General features: G+C 45.5%; 1 protein-coding gene across 1 annotated transcript in view; it reads left to right on the top strand.

The window, feature by feature from the left end:
* The window catches only part of LOC115131058 (E3 ubiquitin-protein ligase HECW1), a 73,501-nt gene that overhangs the window by 50,348 nt on the left and 4,338 nt on the right, over positions 1-18,815 (top strand). Inside the window, exons 15-25 of the mRNA XM_065019449.1 lie at positions 1,308-1,404; positions 1,865-1,948; positions 2,882-2,988; positions 10,466-10,580; positions 10,986-11,099; positions 11,214-11,366; positions 12,606-12,704; positions 13,297-13,426; positions 13,810-13,956; positions 14,257-14,371; positions 15,648-15,846. Coding sequence (XP_064875521.1) covers positions 1,308-1,404; positions 1,865-1,948; positions 2,882-2,988; positions 10,466-10,580; positions 10,986-11,099; positions 11,214-11,366; positions 12,606-12,704; positions 13,297-13,426; positions 13,810-13,956; positions 14,257-14,371; positions 15,648-15,846 — 1,360 coding nt within the window. The remainder of the gene's footprint in view (positions 1-1,307; positions 1,405-1,864; positions 1,949-2,881; positions 2,989-10,465; positions 10,581-10,985; positions 11,100-11,213; positions 11,367-12,605; positions 12,705-13,296; positions 13,427-13,809; positions 13,957-14,256; positions 14,372-15,647; positions 15,847-18,815) is intronic.

The following is an 18,815-nucleotide window of genomic DNA, read 5'->3' as shown; positions in this document are numbered from 1 at the left end:
GCAGACTTTCATCCAAATGGTCTTGACGTCACGTGTATTCAGTGTCGGTGATCTATGCAAGAGCCCAACCCTCCTACCAACTGATCCACCCCAAGTGTTTCTAGTGAGGGCCAAACCAGAAGCATACAGCTTGTCTCAACAGAGAGTCTCATTGCTGAGGACAATGATTGTGTGACTCTATCACATCCCCTGAGACACTCCTTCTTTTTCTCTCTGTCCAAATGACCCTGAAAATGGTTCCTGAATCAGCCAGGCCACAGGCACGGCCCTAGCCACCACAGCTGGCGTGGCACTTAAAGACACGCTGGCTTGCCGTAGGAATGTATATTCCTCCTCATTCCCCTCATGTAGGTCTATGGTTCCCTCTCATCCTCCCGCATCCGTAACATCTCCACTGGTGCTGTTGAGCTGCACAGCGCTCGCTGTGATTACAAAGCCCAGAGTGCCACAGAATGCCTCTCCTCTCCTCAGTCATGTCAGGACTAGGACAGAGTGATGGGCGGTTTTAACCGGATAGCCGTCTTCCATCGGAAATGGGTTCAGTGGGGTAGTTGTGTTCACTTGGACATGCAGTAAGTTATCCAGATATGTGTTGAGCAACGACAGCGTGACATTTTCTCTGAACATGTTCTCGTATGGAGGACAAGATGTGCGACCAGTCGTCTTGCCTGCACTCTGTCATCTGTTTGGTGGATTTTGAATAATTAGCCACACTATAAAGTTACTGTTATCTTTTGAAGTTATCCGGAACCACAGAGTGCTAACACAATTTGTGTGAATAGCAATAACCCAAAGGAAGTATCTCAGCACGACCCTCATACTCTTGCACTGGTCCAAGGACTTAAATGCAGCTTGTTAATTCTGAACCTCATCATCAGCAAGCTGCATATAACACCCTGGACCAGAGCTAACTTCATCACGTCTTCTGTCTCCCCAGTTTCTCTGTCTGATGAGCGCCATTTGACAGAAAGGTCACTTTGTTTTAACCATCATAGATAGAGATAGTGTTGCGCATCACTTTCCTGCCCTCTGTCCAGGTTCACCTTTGTTGTCATGAATCTTGCCCTGGAGGCAGAACTTAACGTGGGCCAACTGCAAAGTAAAAATGGTCTATATCGTAAAAATATATCAGGTTTCCAGCATTGAAGGTTAGGGTTAGCAGTGTGGTTAAGGGATTAAGGTCAGGGTTAAGTTTCAAATCAGATTTTCTGACTTTGTGACTTTACCAGCTAGTGACCAGTCTGCAGAGCTGCCTCCAATACATGAGTCATCTCAATAAATGCCCCTCTGTCTCCCCCTCAACACAGCTTACAATGACAAGATAGTGGCGTTCCTTCGCCAGCCAAACATCTTTGAGATGCTTCAAGAGCGCCAGCCGAGCCTGGCCAGGAACCATGTACTAAGGTGATCCTCTATATATTATATCTTTTGCAAGACTTATTGTTGCTTTATGAATTGTTTCATGAGTTTGTATTTTTATGTGTTTACGTTGTGAACAAATACGTTCGGTAATAACCTTTTTATATCACTTTTTATGTACTATGACTTGGTTTATAAATTATTTGTGAACTATATATATTCCTTATATATATATATATACTCCGTATTTTATGAATGCCCTATAAAGCCTTTATGTTGTAGTTTGTAAGTGTGACTACAAGGGATCCAGTTTCCTGTGTAAGGGTGAAGTTCTTAGTATTAACAGAGTCAGTGTGAACAGGCAGGCTCTCATAATTGGAGGGCAGTACAGTGAGCTTTTGTTTAAAGCCAGTCTCAGAATCCTCTTGTTGCCGATAGAACCTTAGAATTCTACGGTCACAATTTGGCTGGATGTTTGACTGCCCTCACTCTGTCAACCAATCAGGGAGAAGATCCACTACATCAAGACGGAAGGTTCACAGGGGGTGGAGAAGCTGTCTTGTGATGCTGACCTGGTCATTCTACTGAGGTAGTCTTGTTTACCCTGTTGTTGTTGATACTAGATGGTTGTTTTGGCTGGTTCTGCGGGGCTCCGCTGGCCGGACGCTGGCTAGATTACAGTAAATCCAGAGCATCTTGTCCCACGGCTCATTCACTGTCTGTCTCACAGTCAATCCGATTACACCCTTCACATGGGCACACTGTATTACTTTAGGCCTATATACCCATGCCCAAAACCAGCAGCCAGCAGGCGTAATGTGATTGGTTTATAGTCCACAGACCAGCCAGCAGCCGTAATTTGATTGGTTTATAGTTCACAGACCCAGCCTGACAGAATTGGTATTTGTTACAGTCTGTCTACCATGTTTGTGAGGAGAGCAAACCCTGTAATCTACATGATCGACACGCAGTTTTCTGTATAAAATGCAGGGATAATTTCCTTCATGAAATGGAATGGAATAAAGACTTGATACATTTGGACCATTTCGAATTTGTAAACTATCCCTTTAACGCTCTCTCTCCCTCACTTTCCCTCTCTCTCTTTCCCTCTCTCCTTATCTCCCTCCCTCCCTGTCAATCTCTCTCCCTCACTTTCCCTCTCTCTCTTTCCCTCTCTCCTTATCTCCCTCCCTCCCTGTCAATCTCTCTCCCTCACTTTCCCTCTCTCTCTCTCCCTCTCTCCCTATCTCCCTCCCTCCCTGTCAATCTCTCTCCCTCACTTTCCCTCTCTCTCTCTCCCTCTCTCCCTATCTCCCTCCCTCCCTGTCAATCTCTCTCCCTCACTTTCCCTCTCTCTCTCTCCCTATCTCCCTCCCTCCCTGTCAATCTCTCTCCCTCACTTTCCCTCTCTCTCTTTCCCTCTCTCCCTATCTCCCTCCCTCCCTGTCAATCTCTCTCCCTCACTTTCCCTCTCTCTCTCTCCCTATCTCCCTCCCTCCCTGTCAATCTCTCTCCCCTGCAGCTTGTTTGAGGAGGAAATCATGTCCTATGTTCCACCCCACTCCTTTCACCCGGGGTACAGCTTCTCGCCCCGCTGCTCACCTGGATCCTCGCCACAAAACTCCCCAGGTGGGACTTCCCTTACTTTTAACTTCACTGACCAGCCAATCAGCTCTCATGTATGCTAACCAAGTACAGGGCTCTAGCCTCATGGGTCACCACCAATCCCTCCTAACTTAATAACCCAAACCATGTCTGAATAGGCATCATTTATTTAAGTGAGGGTAACCACTCGGACTGCACTAAGGACCTAAGCCAATCAGGATCCTTAGAACCACATGAAATCAAGTCATAACAAGTGCCACTTATGAATTAGTCCCATTAAGGGAAACAACCAGTCACCTCTTGAACAGTAGCTATTATGAAGCCCAAGCACCACTCAATGCAAACCACAATGAGTGATTTAAATAAGCAATTGGGTTGATGGTGTCAACATTCTATCCTCAACCTTTACAAAGATAACATACCCATAATTACACTGGCTATGAAATATCAGTCAGACCATACTGTGGGCTCCTAGCGCCAGTTATGAATTAATAATTACACTGTGAAATAGAATCCATTATAAACTGAGTGGTTCGAGCCATGAATGCTGATTGGCTGACTGCCGTAGTATATCAGACCGTATACCACAGGTATGACAAAACATGTATTTTTACTGCTCTAATTACCTTGGTAACCATTTTCTAATAGCAATAAGGCACCTTGGGGGTTTGTGGTATCTAGGCACTCCGGTTTGCATCATGCATAAGAACAGCCCTTAGCCATGGTATATTGACCACAACCCCTTGGCCCTTATTGCTTAAATATCACACCATAGAGCAATAGAGGAAGCCCAGTGGCCGGCAGTGGGAGAGTATTGAGCGAGGTGGAACTGGGCCGATATTCTGCTGATTTTCTCATCGAAGAAAAGCCAGATCGCAATACAGTTCTCTGTTCCCAAAGCTGGAATCTGTTTCGAACAGAGTTCACTAAGTTTTGTAGACGTGGAGCTTTGCTAAATTAAAAAAATATATTACAGGTAGTGCAAGGGCGAATTGAGTTATTGCACATACACGCTTCACAGAGTGTTCCTTATTTGAAATGTGCAGATACAGTGGCAAGTAAAAATATGTGAACCCTTTGGAAATAACTGGATTTCTGCATAAATTTTATCTGATCTTCATCTAGGTCACAGCAATAGACAAACACAGTCTGCTTAAACTAATAACACATAAACAATTATACTTTTTCATGTCTTTATTGAACACACAGTGTAAACATTCACAGTGCAGGAATGAAAAGGTATGTGAACCCTTGGGTTTAGTAACTGGTTGACCTCCTCAACCAAATGTTTTCTGTAGTCAGACCTGCACAACGGTCAGGAGGAATTTTGGACCATTCCATTATACAAAACTGTTTAATTTCAGCAATATTCTTGGGATGCCTGGTGTGAACTGCTCTCTTGAGGTCATGCCACAGCATCTCAATCGGGTGAATCAATAAACGAAACACGAACAACGCACAGACATGAACCTGAAACAGAAACAATGATGCCTGGGGAAGGAACCAAGGTGTGCGTAATGATGGTGACAGGTGTGCACCATAACGAGCAGCCTGGTGACCTAGAGGCCAGAGAGGGAGCACATAATGACAGCTTGTAACAACGTTCTTCGTTTGTCGAAAGAGAGGACCGAAATGCAGCGTGGTGGTTACTCATGTCTTTAATGAATGAAATGACGATACATGAAATAACTGAAATACGAAAACAACAAACGGAACGTGAAACCTATTACAGCCTATCTGGTGAACACTACACAGAGACAGGAACAATCACCCACCAAATACAAAGCGAAACCCAGGCTACCTAAATACGGTTCCCAATCAGAGACAACGAGAATCACCTGACTCTGATTGAGAACCGCCTCAGGCAGCCAAGCCTAACTAGACACACCCCTAATCATATGCAATCCCAAATCCTATAAAACCCCAATACTAAACACAACACATAAACCCATGTCACACCCTGGCCTGACCAAATATATAACGAAAACACAAAACACTATGACCAAGGCGTGACAGAACCCCCCCCCCCTAAGGTGCGGACTCCCGGACGCACCTCAAAACCATAGGGAGAGCCATAGGGCTCCCCATAGGGAGGGTCCGGGTGGGCGTCTGTCCATGGTGGCGGCTCCGGCTCGGGACGTGGACCCCACTTCATTAATGTCCTAGTTCCTCCCCTTCGCGTCCTGGGATAATCCACCCTCGCCGCCGACCATGGCCTAATAGTCCTCACCCAGAACCCCACAGAACTGAGGAGCAGCTCGTGACTGAGGGGCATCTCGGGACTGAGGGACAGCTCGGGACTGAGGGGCAGCTCGGGACTGAGGGGCAGCTCGGGACTGAGGGGCAGCTCGGGACTGAGGCAGCTCGGGACTGAGGGGCAACTCGAGACTGAGGGGCAGCTCGGGACTGAGGGGCAGCTCGGGACTGAGGGGCAGCTCGGGACTGAGGGGAAGCCCAGTACTGAGAGGAAGCCCAGTACTGAGATGAAGCTCAGGCAGGTAGTAGGCTCCGGTAGATCCTGGCTGGCTGGCAGATCTGGAAGATTCTGGTTGACTAGCAGATCTGGAAGATTCTGGTTGACTGGCAGATCTGGAAGAGACTGGTTGACTGGCAGATCTGGAAGAGACTGGTTGTCTGGCAGATCTAGAAGATCATGGCTGACTGGCAGATCTAGCTGCTCTATGCAGACTGACAGCTCTGGCTGCTCCATGCAGGCTGACAGCTCCCTGCAGACTGACAGCTCCTTGCAGACTGACAGATCCTTGCAGACTGACAGCTCTGGCTGCTCCATGCAGGCTGACAGCTCCCTGCAGGCTGACAGCTCCCTGCAGACTGACAGCTCCCTGCAGACTGACAGCTCCTTGCAGACTGGCAGCTCTTTGCAGACTGACATCTCTGGCTGCTTCATGCAGACTGACAGCTCTGGCTGCTTCATGCAGACTGGCAGCTCTGATTGCTCCATGCAGGCTGGCAGCACCTTGCAGACTGGCAGCTCCTTGCAGACTGGTAGCTCCTTGCAGACTGACAGCTCTGGCTGCTTCATGCAGACTGACAGCACCTTGCAGACTGACAGCTCCCTGCAGACTGGCAGCTCAGGCTGTTCCGAACAGGCAGGAGGCTCCAGCAGCGCTGTAGAGGCGGAAGGCTCTGGAAGCTCTGAACAGGCGGGAGACTCCGGCAGCGCTGTAGAGGAGGAAGGCTCTGGAAGCGCTGAACAGGCGGGAGACTCCGGCAGCGCAGGAGAGGAGACAGGCTCTGGCTGCGCTGAACAGGCGGGAGACTCCGGCAGCGCTGTAGAGGAGGAAGGCTCTGGAAGAGCTGAACAGGCGGGAGACTCCGGCAGCGCTGTAGAGGCGAGGCGCACTGTAGGCCTGATGCGTGGTGCTGGCACTAGTGGTACTGGGCCGAGGACACGCACAGGAAGCCTGGTGCGGGGAGCTGCCACCGGAGGACTGGAGTGTGGAGGTGGCACAGGATGGGCTAGACCGTGAAGGCGTACTGGAGATCTTGAGAGCAGTGTTGGCACAGGACGTGCAAGGCTAAGGATGTGCACAGGAGGCCTGGTGCGTGAGGCTGGCACCAACTTCACCAGCCGACTAACACGCACCTCAGGACGAGTATGGAGCGCTAACTCAGGTCCTATCAAATCCCCGACACGATCCGTCGGACGAATATCGTATCTATAGCACCAAGCTAGCAACTCCCTCATTACTCTCCACTCCACTTTCCCCATTAACTCCTTCACAGTCTCTGCTTCGCTCACCTCTAACACCGGCTCTGGTCTCCTCCTTGGCTCCTCACGATAAACAAGGAGAGTTGGCTCAGGTCTATCTCCTGACTCAGCCACTCTCCCTCTGAGCCACCCCCAATAAATTTTTTGGGGTGACTTTCGGGTTTCGCTCTGCGCCGCCGTGTCTGTTTCTCCAACTCCATTCGCCTATAGCCCTCTTCGCACTGTTCCAGCGAATCCCAGGCGGGCCCAGGCACTCTCTCTGGGTCGGCCGCCCACCTGTCTATTTCTTCCCACGTCGTATAGTCCCGGCCTCTGCTATCCATAACGTCCTCCCTTCGCTGCTCCTGCTGTCGCTGCCTGTTACCACGCCACTCGGTCTGTGTGGGGTGGGTGATTCTGTAACGACGTTCTTCGTTTGTCGAAAGAGAGGACCGAAATGCAGCGTGGTGGTTACTCATGTCATTAATGAATGAAATGACGATACATGAAATAACTGAAATACGAAAACAACAAACGGAACGTGAAACCTATTATAGCCTATCTGGTGAACACTACACAGAGACAGGAACAATCACCCACCAAATACAAAGCGAAACCCAGGCTACCTAAATACGGTTCCCAATCAGAGACAACGAGAATCACCTGACTCTGATTGAGAACCGCCTCAGGCAGCCAAGCCTAACTAGACACACCCCTAATCATATGCAATCCCAAATCCTATAAAACCCCAATACTAAACACAACACATAAACCCATGTCACACCCTGGCCTGACCAAATATATAACGAAAACACAAAACACTATGACCAAGGCGTGACACAGCTTCTGTGTTTTGGGTCGTTGTGCTGTTGAATCACCCGACTTCTGCTTCAATTGGTGGACATATAGCCTATCATTCTCCTGCAAAATGTCTTAATAAACTTGGGAATTCATTTTTCCGTTGATGATAGCAGCAGCAAAGCAGCCCCCAAAACCATGATGCTCCCTCCAGAATACTTTACAGTTGGGATGAGGTTTTGATGTTGGTGTGCTGTGCCTTTTTTTCTCCACACATAGTGTTGTGTGTTCCTTCCAAATAACTCAACTGTAGTATCATCTGTCCACAGAATATTTTGCACCCAGGTGCACTTCTGCAAACTTCACATTTCTTTTTGGACAACAATTGCTTCTTCGTTGGTGTCCTCCCATGAACACCATTCTTGTTTAGTGTTTTACGTATCGTAGACTCGTCAACAAAAATGTTTGCATTTTCCAGAGATTTCAGTAAGTCTTTAGCTGACACTCTAGGATTATTCTTAACCTCATCAAGCATTCTGCGCTGTGCTCTTGCAGTCATCTTTGCAGGATGGCCACTCCTATGGAGAGTAGCAACAGTGCTGAACTTTCTCCATTTTATAGACAATTAGTTTTACCGTGGACTGATGAACATCAAGGCTATTAGAGATACTTTTGTAACCCTTTCCAGCTTTATGCAAGTCAACAATTCCTAATCTTAGGTTTTCTCAGATCTCTTTTGTTCGAGGCATGGTTCACATCAGACAATGCTTCTTGTGAATAGCAAACTCAAGGGATTCACATCATTTTTCCAACCTTCCAACCTGTTTAAATGATGTATTCAATATAGACAATATTTTTTAAATAATTTGTGTATTATTAGTTCAAGCACACTATGTTTGTCTATTGTTGTGACTTAGATGAAGATCAGATCGAATTTGATGACCAATTTATGCAGAAATCCAAGTAATTCCAAAGGGTTCACATACTTTTTCTTGCCACTGTACTGTACATGCTAAAACACGCCAATAGGATCTCGCTTACGCGTCCTTGACTTTGCCCACTATCCTTAATTTGCTCCCACTGAAAACGACACAGATGAACGACAGTATACTAAACAAAAATATAATTGCAACATGTAAAGTGTTGGACACATGTTTCATGTTCAAGATCCCAGAAATGTTCCATATGCCTCACAAAAATCTAATTTCTCGGAAATGTTTGTGCACACATTTGTTTACATCCCTGTTAGTGAGTGTTTCTCCTTTGCCAACTGACAGGTGTGGTATATCAAGAAGCTGATTAAACAGCATGATCATTACACAGGTGCCACTTGTGCTGGGGACAATAAAAGGCCAATAAAATGTCACACAACATAATGCCACAGATGTCTCAAGTTTTAAGAGATGAGTGCAAATAGCATGGTGACTACAGGAATGTCCACCAGAACTGTTGCCATAGAATTTTATGTTCTCTGCCATAAGCCACCTTCAAAGTCTTTTTAGAGAATTTGGCAGTACATCCAACCGGCCTCACAACCGCAGATCACGTGTAACCACACCAGCCCAGAACCTCCACATCCGGCTTCTTTACCTGCAGGATTGTCTGAGACCAGCCACCCGGACAGCTGTTGAAACTGAGGAGTATCTCTCTCTGTAATAAAGCCCTTTTGTGGGGAAAAAAAATAATTCTGATTGGCAGGGCCTGGCTCCCCAGTGGGTGGTCCTATGTCCTCCCAGGGGCACCCATGGCTGCACCCCTGCCCAGTCATGTGAAATCCATAGATTAAGGCCTAATGCATTTATTTCAATGGACCGATTTCCATACATGAACTGCAACGCAGTAAAATCGTTGAAATTGTTGCATGTTGTGTTTCTATTTTTGTTCAGTATATCTTGGGTTAGTTGTAAATACCTTTGGTGCTAGGCTAGCAGCTAACAGCTAGTATCCTCACAATACGATCATCACTCCCCATGAAAGGCCCTGCTGTGCTACATTAGAGCATGGCCATGCAGCGTTAATGAGCTGATAGAGTCGTTAAGAGGCCATGAGGAGGTGTCAGGGGTGCTTATTATTTTTGATGAGAGCAGAGGAGCTATTAATGGATGAATGGGAGCAGGGCCACAGCAGGAGGGAGGCAAACCTGGATTGGAATGATGCTGCATTTTCTCTCCCGTTGGTCTTTGTTGAGAGAGAAGTTTTTTTGACTGCTTTTTCAACGGAACATTGTACAAATGTCAGCAACATGCTTAATTGTGAATACAACTTACATTTGAATATTACAATTGGCAATACAAATTAAAATACAGCAAACAACAGAAAGTTATGTTAATCGTCAACTGTTCAGCAGGCGGACCATGGCTGGGACGGCACTGCAACAGAAACGCTCAGTCCTGCAGTGGATCAGTTCCATTTTAGTTGAGGAGCAGGTCTGGTGTAGGCTCACAGACGATCGTTGAAGTGGGAGGACACGGCGCTAAGGGTCAAAAATGTCAAATGTAATCATGCGAAGAGACTTTCCCTGCGAGTGCGTGTGAAGTGATGGTAGGCCCAGATTGGTGCATGCATCTGAGTAGTACTTTTCTCCTCCCTTGCTCTGTTGAACTGAGGCTGGCCTAACTCAGGCTAGCTTCAAGTCATGTCAAAAAATGAGTTGACTGACGGATCACTGTGGCAGCATATTCCACCGCCGGTCGGATATACACTGTCCATTAGATGGTGAATACGGTCACTTAGGGATGTGGAAGTGCTTCAGGCATCAAAACGTGACCCCCAAAAAATACAACAACAAGGATGATCATTGGCTCAGCTACACTAGTGGGGAAGGTTTTGAACTCTTAACAACTGCCCATAAGTGCCTGTGTTTTTCACTGGGCCTTGAGGCCCATGAATTATGTATGTATAAGGTATTGATTGCAGTTGTATTAGCTTAGATGTCAATTATGGCTATCGCTCACTCTGTGTGTGTGCTTGTGTGTTTGTGTGTGTTGGCAGGCTTACAGAGGGCCCGAGCTCCGGCTCCATACCGCAGAGACTTTGAAGCCAAACTGCGTAACTTTTACAGGAAGCTGGAAGCTAAGGGCTATGGCCAGGGGCCAGGGAAGATCAAGTAAGTCTCTCTGTGTCTGTGTGTGTGTGTGTGTGTGTGTGTGTGTGTGTGTGTGTGTGTGTGTGTGTGTGTGTGTGTGTGTGTGTGTGTGTGTGTGTGTGTGTGTGTGTGTGTGTGTGTGTGTGTGTGTGTGTGACACATACTTGAGTGTATATGCTGATACCCACCCTCTGGTGGTAATTATATGTCAAGGATATTGCAAGATGTTGCAAGCAGAAACTACAGCTAGAGATACTGTAGAAACAGTAGATGATTCTCTACCATGTAGCATTGTGGATTATGTCTGAATTTCTATCTCAAATGTTCTGAATAGCTCTATAAGACCCAGTAAGATGATGTGATGAGAGGAGATAAGCATGTCTGTACAGGAACTGTAGTTTGCTAATCATTTAATTATTGTCCCAGACTGATCATCAGAAGAGACCATCTGTTGGAGGGCACCTTCAACCAGGTGATGGCCTACTCCCGCAAGGAGCTGCAGAGGAACAAGCTCTACATCACCTTCCTGGGAGAGGAGGGGTAAGCGTGTGTTTGTGTTTGTTTGTGCATGTATGTGCATGGAAGCATGTGCATGTGGGATTGATCCCATTGCCGTATTTTTAAAACTACATCCCCCATGTCCCCCGTCTCTAGGCTGGACTACAGCGGCCCCTCCAGGGAGTTCTTCTTCTTGTTGTCCCAAGAGCTATTCAACCCTTACTACGGCCTGTTTGAGTACTCAGCCAACGACACTTACACCGTCCAGATCAGCCCCATGTCTGCCTTCGTTGAGAACCATCTGGAATGGTGAGGACTGATACCCTGAGAGAGCATATTATCGTAATTTTTACTTTTTTATACAGGTATTTAACCAGGTGATCTATTGTCTGTGTTTACACAGGCAGCCCAAATCTGATATTTTGCCACTAATTGGTTATTGACCAATCAGATTAATTTAACCTTTATTTAACTAGGCAAGTCAGTTAAGAACAAATTCTCATTTGTTTTACCAAAAGGCAAATGTCCTCCTGCGGGGATGGGGGATTAAAACTAAAAATACAGGACAAAACACACATCATGACAAGAGAAACACCACTACACTACTTAAAGAGAGACCTATAATAATTGGGAAAAATATCAGAGTTGGGCTGCCTGAGTAAATGCAGCCAATGAGATATGAATCTCTTATTTAAGGGAGGCTTAGCCAAGAGACTATTAATGAATAAAAATACAAATAAAACCAGATGTTTTACAGTTGGTTTCTGTGCATCTTTAGCCAAGGAGTTTATGATCACCGTACAACTGGTGTAGGTCATCAAATTGTCTAGGGTTAATATTGCTCGTTAGCATTTTATTGGTGGGACTAGGGGAGTCATGCAAAACCAAGCATCGTTTAATATTCCCCTTGACACAAACATAATGATGACACTCTAGTAAACATGGTATGATGTACCAGTATGATGTATTTACCATCTGTGTCAACCCTGAAGCAGTGGGGAATAGTACAAGGATTGTTAGTTTTCAACAGCGCAAATGACTTGTGTACTCAGGCAAATGACTAGTGTAATAGCATAGACTGAAAAACTAAACCTATAGAGGAGAAACTGATTTAAGCTGTGAAATGTAGCCAACACCCTGTGATATTCCCTGTTTTACTCTTAGTGGAAATGCAGCCTTGTGAGCTCCGTTCATTGTCACCGGAAATTAAACTACTTCATGGACACAAAATGGTTGCCATAGCATTCCAATTAGCCTGTCATTGGAAGCTGGACTTGAACCAATGAGGGTAAAGTTTATAGCTTGGCAGATGGCACTCTGCCGAGTCATTAATTACCAGTCACAAGTTGAAAGTAAATTAGTGTCAATTATACCATTAACCAACAACATCCTTCATTCCTTGAGAATATACCCTTTCCTGTTGATAGCGCTTTTCCACAGTTTTTACCTTTGGAAGACGAAGACAATGCAGCTTGTCCTGTCCAAGACCATGGTCTACCTCTCAATAGTCTAAAGTGGATTCCTCTCCTCGTCTCCTTTCCTTCCTAGGTTCCGCTTCAGTGGGCGTATTCTAGGCCTGGCCCTGATCCACCAGTATCTGCTGGATGCCTTCTTCACACGACCCTTCTACAAGGCCCTCCTCAGACTGTGAGTGCATTGACCACCCTTTTGCTTCCATATACCCCCCACACACGCACACACCTGTACCATAATCTAGCCTACACATTCTTACTTCTGTACCTCAATTACCCCTCTTCACCCTACACACACACACACACCTGTACCATAATCTAGCCTACACATTCTTACTTCTGTACCTCAATTACCCCTCTTCACCCTACACACACACACATCTGTACCATAATCTAGCCTACACATTCTTACTTCTGTACCTCAATTACCCCTCTTCACCCTACACACACACACACCTGTACCATAATCTAGCCTACACATTCTTACTTCTGTACCTCAATTACCCCTCTTCACCCTACACACACACCTGTACCATAATCTAGCCTACACATTCTTACTTCTGTACCTCAATTACCCCTCTTCACCCTACACACACACGTCTTGTGCCACAATCTACCCGACTCACAACTCTTCCTGTACAATTACCTCACACACTCCTCTCCCTGTACAATGTATCTGTACTAACATTGCATCATGCTACACATCGACTGAAATGAATTCTACTGTAACATCATATCAATCAGTCAACCAGTCAATGTTCTCACAGATCCACAGACCTGAGTGATCTGGAGTATCTGGATGAGGAGTTCCATCAGAGTCTCCAGTGGATGAAGGAAAATGACATCACTGACATCCTGGACCTCACCTTCACCGTCAATGAGGAGGTCTTTGGCCAGGTCAGTCTCAGTTAGGAGTCAGTCTGTTAGGGGTCAGTCTCAGGGATCAGTCTCAGGGATGAGGTAGGCCACGAGGCACTAGGGCTTTGACTGTCTCTGCTTAGCCTGACCTGGCACTTTGTAGTATGTTGTAACTTGGGGAAATGGAGTACTTTATCAATAAATTATTATATTCTTCTGCCCAGGACAGAATGAAATGTGTTGGAAGATTCACTTTAAAGTTTCATTTCGAAGTTAACATCTGCCCACCACACCCGGGTACATCTTTTGTTGGGAGGTCAAAGAAGCAAAAGTTATTTTAGCCCAAAATGGTCCCAACACCACACTCCCTTCATAAATACAGTTCTCTGACATAATTTCCTGTCTGTCATTTCCTGTGTCAGGTGACGGAGCGGGAGCTAAAGTCGGGTGGCTCCAACCTTCAGGTGACGGAGAAGAACAAGAAGGAGTACATTGAGCGCATGGCCAAGTGGAGGGTAGAGCGCGGGGTGGTGCAGCAGACTGAGGCCCTGGTCCGAGGCTTCTATGAGGTACAGCACAAACCTAGAATACCCCACATGGCCTTTGACCCCTACTAACCCCTCAGTGTTTGCAGATCTGAAAGAATAGGATGGGTATAAGCAATATGGCGCAACCTCCCCATTATCATGATGCTTACACCTATCCAGTCCCTTTCGATCTGTAAATGCCAAAGGAAGGTATGGTCTCTAGAGGAAGTGTCAGAGACATTATTCCATCTCACCATTGCCAAGTGAATTCCATTCATTTGTGGAACAGCAGGCAATCTATTGACATCCCTAATCCCCTCTCCAACCCTCCTCTGGCCCCAGGTGGTAGACTCTCGTCTGGTGTCGGTGTTTGATGCCAGAGAGCTGGAGCTGGTCATTGCAGGGACGGCTGAGATCGACCTAAACGACTGGAGGACCAACACAGAGTACAGAGGAGGTGAGAAAGTAAAAATCAATGCAGATATCTGAGTGCTTCTATTTCTGTTCTGGGATAGTCATCTTGTGAAGTGTCCAAGGAAAATGTTTTGTTTCCCGAAAGTAAAACATGTACTATTGACTCTGAGAAAAAAAGCTGCTATCAAGAACCTAAAAGTGTTCTTCAGCTGTCCCCATAGGAGAACCATATGAAGAACCCTTTTTGGTTCCAGGTAGAACCCTATTGGGTTCCATGTAGAACCCTTTTCCTAGAGGGTTCTACATGGAACCCAAAAAGGTTTCGACCTGGAAACAAAAAGGGTTCTCCTATGGGCACAGCCGAAGAACACATTTGGAACCTTGATAGCACCTTTTTTCCCCTAAGAGTTTTTCCCCTAAAAGACCAAGTGATGGTCGAAAAGCTGTCACTGACAGTCATGCTGTTTAATGTAAAAGCCTACGTTTTTGGAAGCATAAACCAATGTGTCCCTTTCTGCATAACAAAGTACTAGAGTCTATATGTTCCAACTGACAGACCTGGTACAGTGCAGTAATGACACAGAGCGGTCAACGCCAAGTAGAACATGCCGGAACATCCGTCTCACGGCCTCATTAGCGCATACGCACCATGTCACCTGACATAAGAGAGTGTGCGTCTGTAACTGATTACGGCCACATCATGAGCGCCGCTGCCTCCTTTGAACAGACAGATGTGGCGGAGGGTCCGGCAAGTCCCGAAATGCCCATAAACATCCATAGCTCATTAATCACCCAGAAGGCCGTGCTCCAGCTGCCAGGCTGCTCATCTGGTTCTCATTATGGCTAAGCTCTTAATTGGCCAAACTCATCATCTGCACAATTGGAGCTGTTTGCTCTTTCGTTTGGCAAAGACGTCAGTTTGCTCTGGATGGATTGGATCACAAGCCGGACTGAAAAGCCTGCAGTGACCCTTCTCACCACAGCCTCCAAAGCAAACAGCGCCCTGTTTAGATTGCAGTTTGTCATTTAAAGTGAAAACTTTCAAAATGGAACAGAAAGTGGAGAACATTACATTTGCTCTCAGAATGGGAGCTAGCTTCTCGGTCCACAGTATTAATAGTAATGACAATGACTTAATGAGCTCATTTCTCAAACACTAAGTAAGGGGTTGACTCAATCCATTTCACCCTCAGTGTGTAGCAACCACATGTGTGTACGGTTGATGCAGAACACAAAGCAGTGAGGATAACCAGGGTTGTGTACCAGTCAGTTACACCTACACTGACCTCACCAATGAACCCTAATTACTCCTTCCCCAGGTTACCATGATGGCCACATAGTGATGCGGTGGTTCTGGGGCGCGGTGGAACGCTTCAACAACGAGCAGAGACTGCGGCTGCTACAGTTTGTGACGGGCACCTCCAGCGTTCCATACGAAGGCTTCGCTGCCCTACGGGGAAGCAACGGCCTACGACGCTTCTGCATCGAAAAGTGGGGCAAGGTCACCTCACTACCCAGGTACTGGATAGAAAATATACCAACATGTTCATAAATATATTGTTTGGAATTGAATCCTCTTATAAGAATCATATCTCTCCCGGACAAGTTTTATTCTTATAATCAACTAGTATCAACTCTTAATAAAAGCAAACTACATTGTAAGTATTTTTTGACCACTACGGCATAACCAGACTCATGATTCTTAGAGGCAGAGTGCACTGTTTTGGGTGTTTTATTCTGGAATAAAGAGGTAATTTCATTGACTAATGTAATTATTCCACTACAAGGAGATGAAAATATCCAGAAAGACATTCCACTAACCACACACTGGTTGAATCAACATTGCTTCCACATCATTTGAATGAAATGACATTGAAGCAACTTGGAATAGATTGAATTGACTTCTGTGCACACTGGGAAATAGGACAGTAAACCTAGTTCTGGGGTCAAATGTACTGTAACTTGTCACACTTATAAGGTCCATTGGAAACACATGCTAAATGTGGCCATTTAGAATTATTAAAGCAGGTAGCCACGCCCTATTTAGGGACAGACATTTGAGCAAAATAAATAGTCTTTCACCTCATAGGAAGGATTGTAGCGAGAATATTTTTTAAGGAAATTAAAAGAAAACTGTCTGCTTTTTAAAAACATATCAGCAGCTTATCTGACTGGGCTATTATTTTTATTTATTTATTTTATTTCACCTTTATTTAACCAGGTAGGCAAGTTGAGAACAAGTTCTCATTTACAATTGTGACCTGGCCAAGATAAAGCAAAGCAGTTCGACACATAAAACGACACAGTGTTACACATGGAGTAAAACAAACATACAGTCAATAATACAGTAGAAACAAGTCTATATACGATGTGAGCAAATGAGGTGAGATAAGGGAGGTAAAGGCAAAAAAAAGGCCATGGTGGCGAAGTAAATACAATATAGCAAGTAAAACACTGGAATGGTAGATTTGCAGTGGAAGAATGTGCAAAGTAGAAATAAAAATAATGGGGTGCAAAGGAGCTAAATAAATAAATGAATACAGTAGGGAAAGAGGTAGTTGTTTGGGCTAAATTATAGATGGGCTATGTACAGGTGCAGTAATCTGTACGCTGCTCTGACAGCTTGTGCTTAAAGCTGGTGAGGGAGATAAGTGTTTCCAGTTTCAGAGATTTTTGTAGTTCGTTCCAGTCATTGGCAGCAGAGAACTGGAAGGAGAGGCGGCCAAAGAAAGAATTGGTTTTGGGGGTGACCAGAGAGATATACCTGCTGGAGCGCGTGCTACAGGTGGGTGATGCTATGGTGACCAGCGAGCTGAGATAAGGGGGGACTTTACCTAGCAGGGTCTTGTAGATGACATGGAGCCAGTGGGTTTGGCGATGAGTATGAAGCGAAGGCCAGCCAACGAGAGCGTACGGGTCGCAATGGTGGGTAGTATATGGGGCTTTGGTGACAAAACGGATGACACTGTGATAGACTGCATCCAATTTGTTGAGTAGAGTGTTGGAGGCTATTTTGTAAATGACATCGCCGAAGTCGAGGATTGGTAGGATGGTCAGTTTTACAAGGGTATGTTTGGCAGCATGAGTGAAGAATGCTTTGTTGCGAAATAGGAAGCCAATTCTAGGTTTAACTTTGGATTGGAGATGTTTGATGTGGGTCTGGAAGGAGAGTTTACAGTCTAACCAGACACCTAGGTATTTGTAGTTGTCCACGTATTCTAAGTCAGAGCCGTCCAGAGTAGTGATGTTGGACAGGCGGGCAGGTGCAGGCAGCGATCGGTTGAAGAGCATGCATTTAGTTTTCCTTGTATTTAAGAGCAATTGGAGGCCACGGAAGGAGAGTTGTATGGCATTGAAGCTTGCCTGGAGGGTTGTTAACAGTGTCCAAAGAAGGGCCAGAAGTATACAGAATGGTGTCGAGAGAGTAAGGCTACATCTAATCTGATTGGTCAAAAGACAAATTAGTAGAAAAAGATCGGCATTGGGCTGCCTGTGTAAATACAGCCAATTTGACCTCCGTGAGAACATAGAACAGACTGCAATCCCAACTTTGGGACAGTTCTTTCTTATTCGGTATTGTTAATGGCCTTGTCCATTTTTTTTCCTGGCTGAAAGGCAGCTTTTGTTTTTTGTTTGTTAGTGTGTGCATGAGACCCCATACAGCAGCAAATTATTTGTCCTGGACACAAAGAAAAGTCACAAAGAAACTGGCTTTTACCATTCCATCAATGAGATTATCTATTTTGAAACTAATACTATTTTATCTGCCAGTGACAATTCTCAAATCGCAAAATCAACACCACAGAAATGCACTCAGTCAGCTGTCATTGGAAATTAGGTGGTCACTCAAACAAAAGCATTTGCCCATTTCAGGCATAGTCCCGATCTCCCGATTTTACTTCCCTTACCTGAGGCACTCTCATTCAGACCACATGATGTTGTCATGTAATCCAACATTTTCATAGTGCAACCATTCTATTCTCACCCACAGGACGGATGTAACCAGCTCTCTATCTATCTCTCTCCCTCTCTTTTTTTATACATATTCTTCATATGGACAGCTGGTTGAGTGTGGTATCAAGGCTTACGTTACCCGTATGGGGAAGGAACGAAACGGTTGCTGGTGTTTACTCAACAATTACATTTAGAGATCTACCTTGTAATCAGCTCGCCAGCTTTACAGAGAGGTATAACCAGTGGGGAAAAATACTTCTCACTCTCACACCCCCACCTTGTTCTCAAACTTGGTGAAGATATTTGGTTTAGACAATCTTCTAGAGTATGAAACAATTGCGTTGGAAGCAGATAACGCTATTCGTCATTTCAACACGAATGAGTAAATTGTACGTGGTCTAGCAAAAGGTTCATAAAAGTCACTTCTATTAGTGTGTTTTCTACTAGCGTATAACCGCCACTAGCATGTGGTTTCTTGCTTGTGTGAAAAGAGTTGTTGATGGAGAAGTGGCTGGGTCATGTTCAGTAGGTAC

This window comes from Oncorhynchus nerka, linkage group LG6 (assembly GCF_034236695.1).
Source record: "Oncorhynchus nerka isolate Pitt River linkage group LG6, Oner_Uvic_2.0, whole genome shotgun sequence".
Taxonomy (NCBI): Eukaryota; Metazoa; Chordata; class Actinopteri; order Salmoniformes; family Salmonidae; genus Oncorhynchus; species Oncorhynchus nerka.
Note: the sequence above shows the minus strand (reverse complement) of the source record. Positions and strands in the feature narration are given on the sequence as shown.